This window comes from Trachemys scripta, chromosome 7 (genome assembly GCF_013100865.1).
Source record: "Trachemys scripta elegans isolate TJP31775 chromosome 7, CAS_Tse_1.0, whole genome shotgun sequence".
Classification (NCBI taxonomy): domain Eukaryota; kingdom Metazoa; phylum Chordata; order Testudines; family Emydidae; genus Trachemys; species Trachemys scripta.
This window is the reverse complement of record NC_048304.1, coordinates 43,966,962-43,980,923: the sequence shown is the minus strand read 5'-3', so window position 1 is coordinate 43,980,923 and position 13,962 is coordinate 43,966,962. Positions and strand designations below refer to the sequence as shown.

The 13,962-nt window shown below is 44.8% G+C and overlaps 1 protein-coding gene across 3 annotated transcripts in view; it reads left to right on the top strand.

The window, feature by feature from the left end:
- The first annotated feature begins 7,181 nt into the window (after nucleotides 1–7,181).
- The window catches only part of STAB1 (stabilin 1), a 120,231-nt gene continuing 113,450 nt past the window's right edge, over nucleotides 7,182–13,962 (top strand). Inside the window, exons 1-3 of one of the 3 annotated variants that reach the window (XM_034775031.1) lie at nucleotides 7,182–7,323; nucleotides 8,491–8,650; nucleotides 11,506–11,642. In XM_034775031.1, coding sequence (XP_034630922.1) covers nucleotides 8,570–8,650; nucleotides 11,506–11,642 — 218 coding nt within the window. In that variant the 5' untranslated portion in view covers nucleotides 7,182–7,323; nucleotides 8,491–8,569. Of the gene's footprint in view, nucleotides 7,324–8,341; nucleotides 8,651–11,505; nucleotides 11,643–13,962 lie in introns of those variants that run through there. The other 2 variants (XM_034775029.1, XM_034775030.1) reach the window with 2 other exon arrangements.

The window sequence follows — 13,962 nt, the reverse complement described above, 5'->3', positions numbered from 1 at the left end:
TGTTAGTATTGGGACTGCTTGCCTGTTCCTTTACAGAACTGTAAACGGCGGTTTACAGCCATGCGGTGGAGGCGGGAGAAGGGCAGCATACAGGGATCTTTCCCGGGTACAGCCGCGAGGGGGTGGGACAGGGGCAGAGTTCATGCTTGCCGGATTGCTGGCAGTAGGAACTGGCCACCTCTAGGAGCATTGCTTTGAACGTGAAAGGAGGGCAGTGCTATTATTAAAGTTTTAAGCAGCCACAAGTCTACGGCTTACCATGTCAGCCTGCTACCCAAATTCCGCTGTCCTGCCCTGCTTGTCTGATCTGCACTGCAAGACCCCAGGCACTGAATGTGAAGGCCAAAAATTTGACCTTGTCCTGAGTGCGCATGTGATAGGTGCTGTGCCTGGTCTTGTTCACAGAGAAAGACTATGTTCTTTGTTCACAAAAAAATTTCTTTCTGAGGAATTCACTCCCTTTTTCCCATCCCACAGCTGTGACTGTCTCCGGACCTACCCTGGCATCACACTCCCGGAGGCTGTCGCAGATTAGGCGTAGAAAGAAAAGGACACGGGACGACATGTTCTCAGAATTTATGGGCTGCTCCCGAGCCGAGACAACCCAGCAGACCCAGTGGAGGGAGAACATGTCGCAATACCAGTGAGCACACAGCGAACGGGAGGAGAGGTGGCGGCAGGAAGACCAGCAGGCGACTCAAACGCTGCTTGGACTAATGAGGGAGCAAACGGACACGCTCCGGCGCCTTGTGGATGTTCTGCAGGACCGGAGGCAGGAGGACAGAGCCCCGCTGCAGTCTATCTGTAACCACCCTCCCCAGCCACAAAGTCCCATCCCCCCCTCACCCAAAGTACCAAGAAGGAGGGGCGGCAGAGTCCGTGAAAACTGTCACTCCACCCCTGCAGACTGCTCAAGTAGCAGAAGGCTGTCATTCCCCAAAATTTGATAAGTCCTTTCCTTCCCGCCTCACCCAAGCCCCCATCCCAGTTTCATCCCCTAACTGTGTAGTTGCTAATAAAAAATACGTTTCTGTTAATTACTGTTTCCATCATGTTTTCTTAGAGGAGAGTCTGTTTGAAGGGGGGGAAGGGGGTTGGTAATTGGACACGACAGTCACCTTTACCAGGGTACAGACATGGGGGCAGGTTCAGCAGCAGGTCACACACACATTGCAGTCACTAGGCACCCTGGTGAGTCTGGGAGGTGGTTTTCATTTTCTGTGTGGGGTGGGGCGGTTAGAGATCTTATGCAGCGGTCCTTATCCTGGATCACAGAGCCACGCAGCAGGGGATCTGTAACCATCCTCCCCTTGCCACAAAGTCACATAGCCCCCACACACAGAGTCCCGAACAGGAGGGGTAGCAGTCTCCGTTGAAACAACCAGTCCACCAGTGCGGACCACTCTAGAAGCAGGAGCCTGTCATTCCTCGAGTTTAGAAGCGTCCTTTGCATCACTACACTGCACCCGCTCCCCACCACAGTCTGCGTCCCAGTTTCAACACTTTACCGCGAAAACAGTAATAAAGAAAACGGTGTTCATTAACAAAGTTTCATTTATTTTATTTTTAAAGGTGTGTTGGAAGGGGGGGGATGGGATATGAAACTGGAGAGGATAGTGAACATTCACTGGGTAAAGAAACGGGGGCAGGTTCAGCTTCTCTGTAAACAAACTTAATAGTCACAGGTTACCCTGCTCACTTAGGAACCTAGCTTTCAAAGCCTCCCGGATGCACAGCTCGTCACACTGGGCTTTTCTAATCGCACGGCTGTCTGGCTGGGCGTAATCAGCAGCCAGGCGATTTGCCTCAACCTCCCACCCCGCCATAAAGGTCTCCCCCTTGCTCTCACAGAGATTGTGGAGCACACAGCAAGCTGCAATAACAATGGGGATATTGGTTTTGCTGAGATCAGAGCGTGTCAGTAAGCTTCGCCATCTCCCCTTGAGACGTCCAAAAGCACACTCCACCACCATTCTGCACTTGCTCAGACGGTAGTTGAAGAGTTCTTTTTCACTGTCCAGGGCGCCTGTATAGGGCTTCATGAGCCAGGGCATTAGTGGGTAGGCTGGGTCCCCGAGGATCACTATAGGCATCTCCACATCCCCAACAGTTATTTTGTGGTCCGGGAAGAAAATACCTTCCAGCAGCCGTCTAAACAGACCAGAGTTCCTGAAAACACGAGCGTCATGAACCTTGCCCGGCCATCCGACGTTGATGTTTGTAAAACATCCCCTATGGTTCACCAGTGCTTGCAGCACCATTGAAAAGTAGCCCTTTCGGTTAATGTACTGGCTGGCCTGGTGGTCCAGTCCCAGGATAGGGATGTGAGTTCCATCTATAGCCCCACCGCAGTTTGGGAATCCCATTGCGGCGAAGCCATCTATGATGACCTCCACGTTTCCCAGGGTCACTACATTTGACAGCAGTATCTCAACGATTGCGTTGGCTACTTGCATCACAACAACCCCCACGGTAGATTTGCCCACACCAAAGTGGTTCGCAACTGACCGGTAGCTGTCTGGCGTTGCAAGCTTCCAGAGAGCTATGGCCACTCGCTTCTGGACAGTCAGGGCTGCTCGCATCTGTGTGTCCTTGCGCTTCAGGGCAGGGGACAGCAACTCACAAAGTTCCAGGAAAGTTCCCTTCCGCATGCGAAAGTTTCGCAGCCACTGTGATTCATCCCAGACCTGCAGCACTATGCAGTCCCACCAGTCCGTGCTTGTTTCCCGTGCCCAGAATCGCCGTTCCACAGCATCAACATGACCCATTGCCACCATGATGTCCATGGCGCGGGGTCCCGTGCTTTGTAACGGGTCTGTGCCACTTTCAGACTTCATGTCCTCACCGCGCTGCCATTGCCTCCTCGCCCGATTTCTCAGCATCTGCCTCTGGAAAAGGTGGATGATAAGGTGCGAGGTGTTGACAACGGCCATAACTGCAGCGATGGTCATGGCGGGCTCCATGCTCGCAGTGCTGTGGCATCCTCGCTGTCACTCACCAGAAAAGTGCGCAAACTGATTGCCCGCCGGCGCTTTCAGGGAGGGAGGGCGGGAGTGATGGTTGGATGACGACAGTTACCCAAAACCACCCTCGACACATTTTTTTCCCCAGCAGGCATTGGGGGCTCGACCCAGAATTCCAATGGGCAGTGGGGCCTGCGGGAACTGTGGGATAGCTGCCCACAGTGCACTGCTTCCAATGTCGATGCTTGCCCCGTTAATGTGGACTCCCACAGGTGAATTACTGTCCTTAGTGTGGATACACACGTTCGACTTTGTAATATCAATTCCACATATTCGATTTAAGTAAAATCGAACTACTCTCGTAATGTAGACATACCCTGATGGTAATTACTACTGGTCATCCAGAAACCCAGGGCAAAAGGTATCTGACCCTGTTAACATTTTTGGGTTTTGGTCAGTCCCGCAAGTTACTGTAGCTGTTTATATTGTTCCAACTCCTGCAGTAACAAGTAGCTAAAGTTTTCTCTTCATTAGGGCTGCAAGTTTTCACACCGATTGCTGGAATAATAACTGAAGTAAACTGCCTGTTCCACATTGTCTGGTTTAAAGAAAACCTTTTAATCCCTTATTTTATGCCCTGTTACTGTAAAATGGAACTGCTCAGTGTTCATTTTAGACTGTGTATCCTCCTCTAACTTAAAAAGAACAGGAGTGCTTGTGGCATCTTAGAGACTAACAAATTTATTTGAGCATAAGCTTTCGTGGGCTACAGCCCACTTCATCGGATGCATGCAGTGGAAAATACAATAGGGGTGTGTGTGTACACACACACGAGCGCGCACACACACACAGACAGACAGACAGTATGAAACAATGGGTGTTACCATACACACTATAAGGAGAAATGGGTATTCACCCATGAAAGCTCATGCTCCTATACGTCTGTTAGTCTATAAGGTGCCACGCGACTCTTTGCTGCTTTTACAGATCCAGACTAACACGGCTACTCCTTTGATACTATAAGGAGAGTGATCAGTTAAGGTGAGCTATTATCAGCAGGAGAGAAAAAGAACTGTTTGTAGTGGTAATGAAAATGGCCCATTTCCAGCAATTGATAAGATGATGTGAGGAACTGTGGGGTGGGGGGGAAATAAGCATGGGGAAATAGTTTTACTTTGTGTAATGTGAATCCACTCCCAGTCTTTATTCAAGCCTAATTTAATGGTGTCCAATTTGTAAATTAATTCTAATTCAGCAGTTTCCCGTTGGAGTCTGTTTTTGAAGTTTTTTTGTTGTAATATTGCCACTTTTAGGTCTGTAATCGAGTGGCCAGGGAGATTGAAGTGTTCTCCAATTGGTTTTTGAATGTTCTAATTCTTGACGTCTGATGTGTCCATTTATTTTTATGTAGAGACTGTCTGGTTTGGCCAATGTACATGGCAGAGGGGCATTGCTGGCACATGATGGCATGTATCACATTGGTAGATGTGCAGGTGAACGAGCCTCTGATAGTGTGGCTGATGTGATTAGGTCCTATGATGGTATCCCCTGAATAGATATGTGGACGGAGTTGGCAATGGGCTTTGTTGCAAGGATAGGTTCCTGGGTTAGTGTTTTTGGTGTGTGGTTGCTGGTGAGTATTTGCTTCAGGTTTGGGGGCTGTCAATAAGCAAGGACTGGCCTGTCTCCCAAGATCTGTGAGAGTGATGGATCGCCCTTCAGGATAGGTTGTAGATCCTTGATGATGCGCTGGAGAGGTTTCAGTTGGGGGCTGAAGATGATGGCTAGTGGCATTCCGTTACTTTCTTTGTTGGGCCTGTCCTGTAGTAGGTGACTTCTGGGTACTCTTCTGACTCTGTCAATCTGTTTCTTCACTTCAGCAGGTGGGTATTGTAGTTGTAAGAACGCTTGATAGAGATCTTGTAGGTGTTTGTCTCTGTCTGAGGGGTTGGAGCAAATGCAAATTGTATCGTAGAGCTGGCTGTAGACAATGGATCGAGTGGTGTGGTCTGCATGAAAATTGGAGGCATTTAGGTAAGTATAGCGATCAGTAGGTTTCTGGTATAGGGTGGTGCCAGCAATGCCCCTGAAATGCTCTGAAACCTCCTCTAACTTGTTTGTCTTAACTGAAGTATGCTCTGATAAGAAGGCATAACCGTTGGCACAATGATATATATATATAGATAGATAGATAGATAGATATCTCAGAAGGGAATTTCCCTATATAATTCAGAAGGGAATTTCCCTACAGTAGGTCAGATACTACGGTGATAGACAGCAATTTAAAACCCTAAGATTGGTCCTTGTTTCACCTTTTGTGTCTGTGACACTTTGGGTGCTGAGCACTTCTGAAAATCTGGCCACCATTGTCACATTAGGAACTACTGTGTGCTGACGTTGTTTGGAAATATGGCCCTTCTTTAGGTCCCTCAGTAAGAGGTTGGCTCTCTTGAAAATCTATCCCCCAGCTGTGGATGCTGAGCACTTAAAAATCTGGTCCCCATGTGACCAGTACTCTGCTCACCACGAGTGGTCTATGGGCCACAGTTTGGGAGTACACCTCTACCCCAATATAACGCTGTCCTCGGGAGCCAAAAAATCTTACTGTGTTATAGGTGAAACCGCGTTATATCAAACTTGCTTTGATCCACCAGAGTGCGCAGCCCTGCCCCCCCTGAAGCGCTGCTTTACCGCGTTATATCCAAATTCGTGTTATATCGGGGTAGAGGTGTATCTCTTGCTGCCAAGACAGCTCTTAAGGACTTCTCTGAGAATTTATATAGGAAGTACCAATGTTATAAATTGTCAAAGTCCCCTCTTAAGGTGTAGGATCCAGCAAGATTACCGAATCTATTCTTATGCTGTTCTTACCCTCCAACTCCCAAAACTTATGAACATGAGCACATTCCCACAACACTGGTAGCAGGTTAGCCTTAATCATACCACAGTTCCAACAATTGCATTGTACTAAATTCCTGCTTTTGGCAATGTGTAATGTAGCCATTTGCTGAGTAAGCCTAAATCTCAAATCAGAGGCAGACAGAAGAACGTTGCTGTCCAACTATTGTGCAGTGTGTAACAGCAATTTGAATATGTACATTTTCATTCCACACTGCCTTGATTTGTTTATAATGAGTGACTTCCTCATGCTTTATAACTCTGACCAGCTTTAATGATTTGTGCTGGATTTTTGAATGATCACTTGTGCGGTCAAACTTTTTCGTAATTTTTTTTTATATGCTGTGTGAATAAATTCAGCTATATGTAATCGGGATTATAAATAGAGAGCATTGGACTTCTTCCTGCAACCTTACTCTCACGGAGAATTACTAATGATGAGGAGAAGTTTATGCACATGACTAAAGGCTAGTAACATGACTTGGGGTACATAGATTTAGACCTTTAATTTCTTGACTGGCATATTGCAGTAGTGTGGTGGTAAACAGAGCTCATGTATTTTAACAGATAACATATGTTATATATTGCAACTACCCTACCTATTCTATTGCTCTGATCTACAGCCTGACCAAAGGAGCCATCTGTGGTGAGTTTAAGATATTGTTGCTATGGGTAGCTGGGCTGTTTCCACAGCAAAGTGAGGCACTTGTCTCTCTATTATCAAGGGCAGGGTTTTCACAAAGGGGAGGGTAGGCAAATCAGGATGTCTTTCAATTGGGGGAAGCAGGAGAGTCAATAGATTGGGGCCTGGGACAATGCTTATGATGGGAGCGTTGGTTTTCATGAGGAAAGAGAGGTGAGGGAAGCTTTCCCAGCTGGGAAGCTCTTTAGGTTGCTGGTGCTTTTCACTATGGAAGCCAAGGGAAAATTTGCCATTGGGAAGGTGACTGGATTGGGGTGGGTATGGTGCTGGAGAGATGATGGCTGAAGTGGAGCTGGGCTGGGAGTACTTGATGCTTGGAAAAGGGAAGGACAGATGCATGACCTTCCCTTTCCCCTCTCCTGAATATCAGTTTGTCTTTTGTCCTCTTCCTCCCACCACTCTATCCCAACACAACACTTTTGAACGCCAGGCCCTATGGTGACTGTGCTGGCACCTGACGCCACTCCGCTGATCTGTACTTCACTCTGGTATGGACCAGAGGCTGGGTCTATCCAGGTGTGTTCCATAGTGATATGCTGCCTGCATGGCCCTTTGCCCGGGATTGCAGTTGCATCAGAATGATTCATAGGGGCAAATGGGCTGAATCGTCTGATCAAGCTGGATGTGAGTTGCGGGGCTGGGACTTTTTATACAGGCCTTGTTTGCTTCCTGTTGCTGTGAGATATATAGCACCGCTGTTTGTCAGCCTCTATCTCTCTGTTAGATGGGAGAAGAGGTAGACTACAATTAACAGCATTAGTAAGTATAGTACCTATTTTCCTGTTATGTTTTTATGTACTCTGTTGGTGGGAATGTGTATGCCAAGTACTGTATATTAATACATGCTCTGTGTGTGTGTGTGTATATATATATATGCAAAGTGCTATATAAGTATTAAGAATTAATACACTCTTTGTTCATCTATATATACACACAAATTCTAAAAATGACCAATTTGCTTATACACACATCTGAAATGGCTAAATAAACCTATTAATATACTTAGTCACTGTCATCATGGTCTAATAGTATTTACAGCTAAGTGCTGTTTGGACAATTCCTGACACCACTAAATAAAGTGAATGCTATTGGCAACATTTGTAGATAAAGCGCCCATCAAACGTGTTGTAAATCTTAATTTTCTCTACTGTCACCAGCAAGAGATATTCAGTTGCAAGTTCAATGCAAGGACAAGCATGTCTCTTAAATTTAAGCGTTTGATTACTCCGAGTGTTGAAAAACATCCTCCCTGAATTACTTTAGCTACCAGTAACGTGTTTAGAAAATAATTTTTATATTTTGCTGTCACCCACAGAGAAGCTTGTATGCTAAATGTAACACTCTTCTTGTTGAGCAACTCATGCAGTTTAAATAAACATCAAACCCCAACAAAAGGGCCAATTTTGATTTATAGGCAATATTTGTTCTCTTTATTAAGTACTGTATAGACCATCTGCAAAGATTTGCCTTATAGAACAAATAAATATCTGCTGCAACAGGCAATGGATGGGTGGTGTTTTTTAGTTGACTTGGTTGTATTATCAGCAATGAAATGAAATTGATTTGCCATCCAGATTATCCGTGATATATGTTTATCTCTTGGGTTTGCTTCCAGTTAAGGATATAGTTAACATATTTCATTCCAATCAGTTCAAAACTAAGGATTTCCTTCCATCTGTTTTGAACTGATATGTGGGAGGAAATCCGTAGATGTTCCTGTTTTCAGTAAACCACCTACTCACAGGGTTGTGTGTGTGTGTGTGTTTAAAAAAAGGAGAGAGAGAAAAAAAGCTGTTGTTGACTCACGTTTGACGTTAAAAGTAGCAGAATCACTTCTGTATACTTTAGAATAGGAGATCCAGAGTGCGAAAATGTTTTCTCCCTGTTTATGTTTAACCTCTGGTTTTTCTTGGATCTGATTCTTAGTAGGCGGTCTTATCTTACTGAAATTGCATCCTCTACATCAACCCCCCCCCTTCAAGAAAAGGGTCCGATCTGTAAAAGCATGAAAATGCATCCTCCTGGGTTACTGTTTTCCTTCTTAGCAGCCTGGTTCATTTCCACAGTTGAAGGGCAGAGTCAGAAGGTAAGTTCGCAAGTCTTTATTTCACAGTTAAATGGTCGTAGGAAATTACTCATCTTTAGATGGCGGCTGTGTTACTGAAGCATACACCCCCCCCAAAAAAATTCAGTGTGAATTTAGTTATATGTTGAATCACCTCCCTAATTAAGCCTTAAGACAATCTGCTACCTTTCCTCTGTGTGTATGTAATATCTATAGTCTGTATTGTATATGTAAAATTAAGGATATGGAGTTTTGCTTGGATCTTAAGTAAACTTTGATTTACGCATTATCAGCACTAAATGCAAAGAGGAAACAATAGCAGCATGAGGACTGTGGGCCCAATCCTCTAAGAGGCTGAGCATCCTCGACTCCCACTTACTTCACTGGTGTCAGGGGGACTTTTTCCCTGGTAGGACTGAGCTCTAACGTGCCTTGTACAATTTCCTCAGTGTTTTCTAAAAGTATTTCTAAACTGCAGCTGTAGAAAAGTTGGCTTGAAAACGGTTAAGGTTGACATTGTGCCCAAAGTGAGATTTAAGTGATGAGCCTTCATGCTTCTCAGAGAGACTGAGAAGATACCCTGTTTAAAACCCAACAGAAGCAAAACCCAGTCCAGAATCCAATCCCAAACCTGCCCAGGAGAGCATGAGGAGGTAGCAGTAAACTACTGCATGCTGATCTGTACAGCAGTGTTTATTCATATCAGACAGTGCAGCTGTCTCAGTGAATGAACAAACAATGGCTTCTTCACTGTCAAAGGATTGTCTGTCATAGCTCACAGGTTTTAAAAAATGGTAAGATTTTACAATAAACCCTTAAAAACTTGCAATTGAAATCTCTCTCCTTACCAAATAAATAAAATCCCTTCATTGCCTGAAGACTGGTTTGTTGTAGAGCTGCGAGTAAGTGCTAGATAGTGGACTTAGTGATTAGTTATTGTAGGCTTGTATGTGAGTGCTATGTAGGTGTGTAATTAGATGTATCTAGGTGAATACCCTACACTGTTCACCGTTGTATCTGAGCACCTTGATGCAACAGGAAAAAAATGGTTTGAAACCTGTTTCTTGGCAGTATCCGTATGAGTAATACGAAATGTTTTCCCTTAAATTTTTGTTTTGGTTCATACACCCAGTTCAGTTTTCATGTTTAGCAGCATTGTGAGGAATGTGCATGTGGCTTTATTTAGACTGGTTTTCTCAGCTCTGTGGTGATTAGCCGTTTCAGTAGGATGGAAGGCATGTTAATTCATATTACAAAGTGTCTGCTGCCACTGTGTTTCTTGTCTCCTGCTGACAGAGGAATAAACTAGCCTATAAAGTTAGAAGTTGCATAAGACATGTAGGAATCTTGTTCTCTAGTGGCTGAGTTGTGGAAGGACTGCCTTCTACCAAACAGTAGAGAGGGATTGGCAATGGAAGGAGAGACTTTAAGACTATTAGCAAAGGGAGCTAGGGATGGCCATCCATCTAAAAAGGCATGATTTAGGAGGAGGCAGAGCACTGAAAGGGCATTCAAATGCCCGAGCTTCAGGTGGCTCTTTTATTAAACAGATCAAAGGCAGGTGCAATGCAAAATTGGAGGGACTCTGTCTGGAAAGTGCAGTGAACAAGGAATCTAATGTATATTGTATTTCTGTCATGCCTTCCAACCACGCTTTTCAAGGTGCCCTAGAAACATTAATGAATGAAGCATTGCCACCTCACTTGTGAAGGAGGGGAAGTAGATGGGGAAACTGAGGAATAGAGAGCATAAGTGACTTGCTCAAGGCCACCCAGTGAAACTGTGTCAGAACTGGAATGCAGGTCTTCTGTCGTACAGTCCCAGGCTCGAGCCGCTGCTGCTTTATCATACCTTGTTTTCCATATACAGTCTATAAAGAACACTGTTACCCTGTTCACCATTCCACTATGCACCACTCTGCCCTTTCTGTACAGACTGGGACCTTCCATAGTCACCCCCTGATAAGAGTCAGAGCTCCTACCCTGCAGATGCAGGCCATGAATTCCACTTTACCCATCCACTCTACCCATGCAGGTCTCAGATCTATTCTCCAAACCGGTCTAGGCCATCACTTGTACAGCGGGGCAGAGTCTCAGCAGGGTGGGTAGGATGGATTATAGTGTCATTTCTTTTTGGGTGGGCTGTCAATAATTCGAACATGCCACAAAGGCCATGGATGAATCAGTCCTGTTGGTGACAGTACTTTGTGGAGACTTTTCTCAGGCCTGAATCAGGTTGAGCAAAACAGGAGTGCATTGTGTTCTAGTGGGCAGAGCACTGGACTGGGATTCTGAAAAACTGGGTTCAGTTCCTGGCTCTCCCATTGTCCTGCAGCATGGCCTTGGGCAAATTACTTCACACCTTTTTCCCCTTCCACCCTTTGTCTTGTCTATTTAGTTTGTAAGCTCTTTGCAGCAGCGCATTGTGTTTGTGCACACCTAGCACAATGGGGCTCTGATTGTGGTGGGAGCCTCTATGTGCTGGTAAAAAGAGATCAATTATTTACAAAGAGAAGCAAAGTCAGCATCTGACCTCATCTTTGTTGCACAATAAGGAACGTTACCCACTAACATTTGTTACTCTAGTAAAAGAAAATAAGGTTAGAGTCAGGTCTTGGAGTCAGCCACCAGAATAGCTGTATTTGCCCTGGTGCACCTTAACCCAGATCCAAGCAGGAGTAAGCTGCTACCAGTGTAAAGTCATGGTTTAGCCTGTCTGCATTTGTGGTTTGCACTAAAGTAGCTACACTGCCTGCTGGCCCCCCTTGATGAAATTCCCAGTGTAAACCAGGATCCTCAGGGTGGGGAGGTAATGGGGGAAGATGAGATCAGTGACTAAAGGTAACAATTTAATGCTTTGCTATTTTTTTTTTTAAGTTAAAATCCATGCATTGCAATATCAAGACGATGTTCACCTTGACTACACCTTGCACCTCCTGTGCTGTGGCCACCAAAGTGGTGTGTCCAAAAGGGTGGATAAAGATGACCCAGGCGCTAGGAGAGAGAGGCTGCAGGTAAGGCCCATCTCCCTGTTCAGCCTGCCATATCAGGTTTACAAGCCATTCTATAACTCTTTTGTATTTATTGTATATACTCACATATAAGTCAGCATTTCAAGGCATGTTTTTTGCGGGCCAGGGAGCAGTTGCCTTGTATAAGAATAAAGGAAGAGAGATGTGCCTGGTTTCTACCATTGGGTGGGGAGCAATATAATGCTGGTTTAGCGTTAAAGAAGAGGCAGCTTGAAGTGCATAGTTCATGTATGTGTACTCATGGGTATAGATGTATAGATAATGAGTATTTAATAGTGATATTTCTTTAGTGCAGTCATCTGAAGATCTCAGAGAACTGAACAGACATTAATTCCTTACACTTCATAACCCTGTGGAGGAAACTGTGACCAAAATTTTCAGATTTGAGCGCCCAGAGTTAAGCACCAAAACCCATATTTAGGCACCTTTAATAAAAGTAGCCTGATTTTCAGAGGTAATGAGAATTCACAGCTCCACCTGAGTTCAGACAGGAGTTGCAGGTACTAGTACCCCTAAAAATCAAGACACTTTTATTTAGGGGCCTAAATACAGTCTATGGCCCCAATCCTGCAGCTTGTTTCTTGTGAATGGACCCTTGTGAATCCCCATTGACTTCTGTGTGGTCACAGGGACCTGTATACCTAGAACAAGTTGCGGGATTGGGATGTGAGGTACTTAACTCTAGGCACCCAAGATTAAAAATGTTAGTCTGTGTTATTTGTCCAAGGTCACATATTGAGGCAAGGACAGAACCAGTTATAGACCCAGGAGCCATTACTTCCCTTCTGCTGTTCTAGCAACCAAACCAAATTCAATGTCACTTTTGAATTTTTTAACCCTCTTATTTCCCTTTTGATGTACTGCTTGTTCCTGTATTTTCTATGCTCATTCTGTTAAGCTGAACACATTTCTGTAGCTGAACTGTAATTGGAAAAGGGTGAAGGGAAAATGAATTTACCAAAAGGTTGTACAAAAACAGAACACTATAGATTATTATCTGCAAATCTAGTCAATAGTGAACTTTAGCAGTTAACATGGAGCTCTATTGTCCACTGTTTTCTGTGCCTTACTACTAGTTTGAAACATTTTAAAAATAGCCCCAGCCATTTTGCAGTTATTGCAGATGTATTTGGTGATCAGACTGGCACAATGAAAGCAGTAAAAGTGTGGAACAAGGAGCTTGAGTTGAGTCAATGAAGGAAGGTTAAGTTCTTGCCAAAGATAAATTTAAGGGAGTAATAATAATACAACTGGGCACTAATATTTTTTAATGCTTCCTTTATAAATGATGATTATGATTAAGATTCCTGAAGCACCTAGAGGCCCCAAGTGAGATCAATGCCCCACTGTGCTAGGAGCTGTGTACACAAACAGTAAGAGACAGTGAAGAGTTTATGCTCTAGATATGGCAGCCAGAGGGACAAGTGAGAGGAAGGATATCAGACTGATTTTACAAGTGAGGAAACATAGTGGTTTGTCTGAGGTTGCACAGGAAGTCTGTGACAGAATTGGGAACTGACCCCGAAATTCCCGAATCGCCATCAAGTGCGTTAATCACATGGCCATTCCTTCCTTTGTGAATTAGACAAAGGATTAAAAATGCATTAGTGACTTTAAACTCACCACTCTGCACTACCATGCTGGAGATCAGCAGAGTGCATTGCTCTCTGGCTCTGACTCTGGAGCATCTTCCCCTGCCCCCACCTGCCCACAACATGACCCTCTGGCAGAAGTGAGGCAAGGGAGCTGGTGTAAAACCAGCCAGGCCTGCTGTATATCAGCTTAGGTTTCTGACATGCTTCCCCGCCACTCCAGAGGCGGAATCCTCAGTTTCCTCTTTAAGGCCACTTTAAGGTCACTTTGAGCCCCTTCTGCAGCACACTGTGACCTTAGTGGGGCTGGTGATCTGTCTCCATCTCCCACAAACCTTGACCTTGCCAGTGAATATTTCACTATTCCCATGGATCACAAATATGAGGGAGGCAGGGAGGGTCAGTCTTGGAGACAGCACAGCTCTTTCAGAGCTTTGAAGATGAAGACTAGGACTCAAAATCTGATCCAGTATTTGATTGGAAGCTAATGAATTAATTGGAGCCCTGCATAATATGACCTCCTAAGCCTGGGTTGTGCTTGTGGTTCCATGCCCCAGGACAGTGTATTGCACTCTTCATTCGTATGGAGTGGTTTTCAAACAGTTTACTCAGTATGAATCAAAAAGCAGCTCAGAAATCTCCCATCATTGTCCTGATCAGTCTGTTATCCAGTCCAACCTATACAGAATAGGTTGGGTCCCAAACTGTTT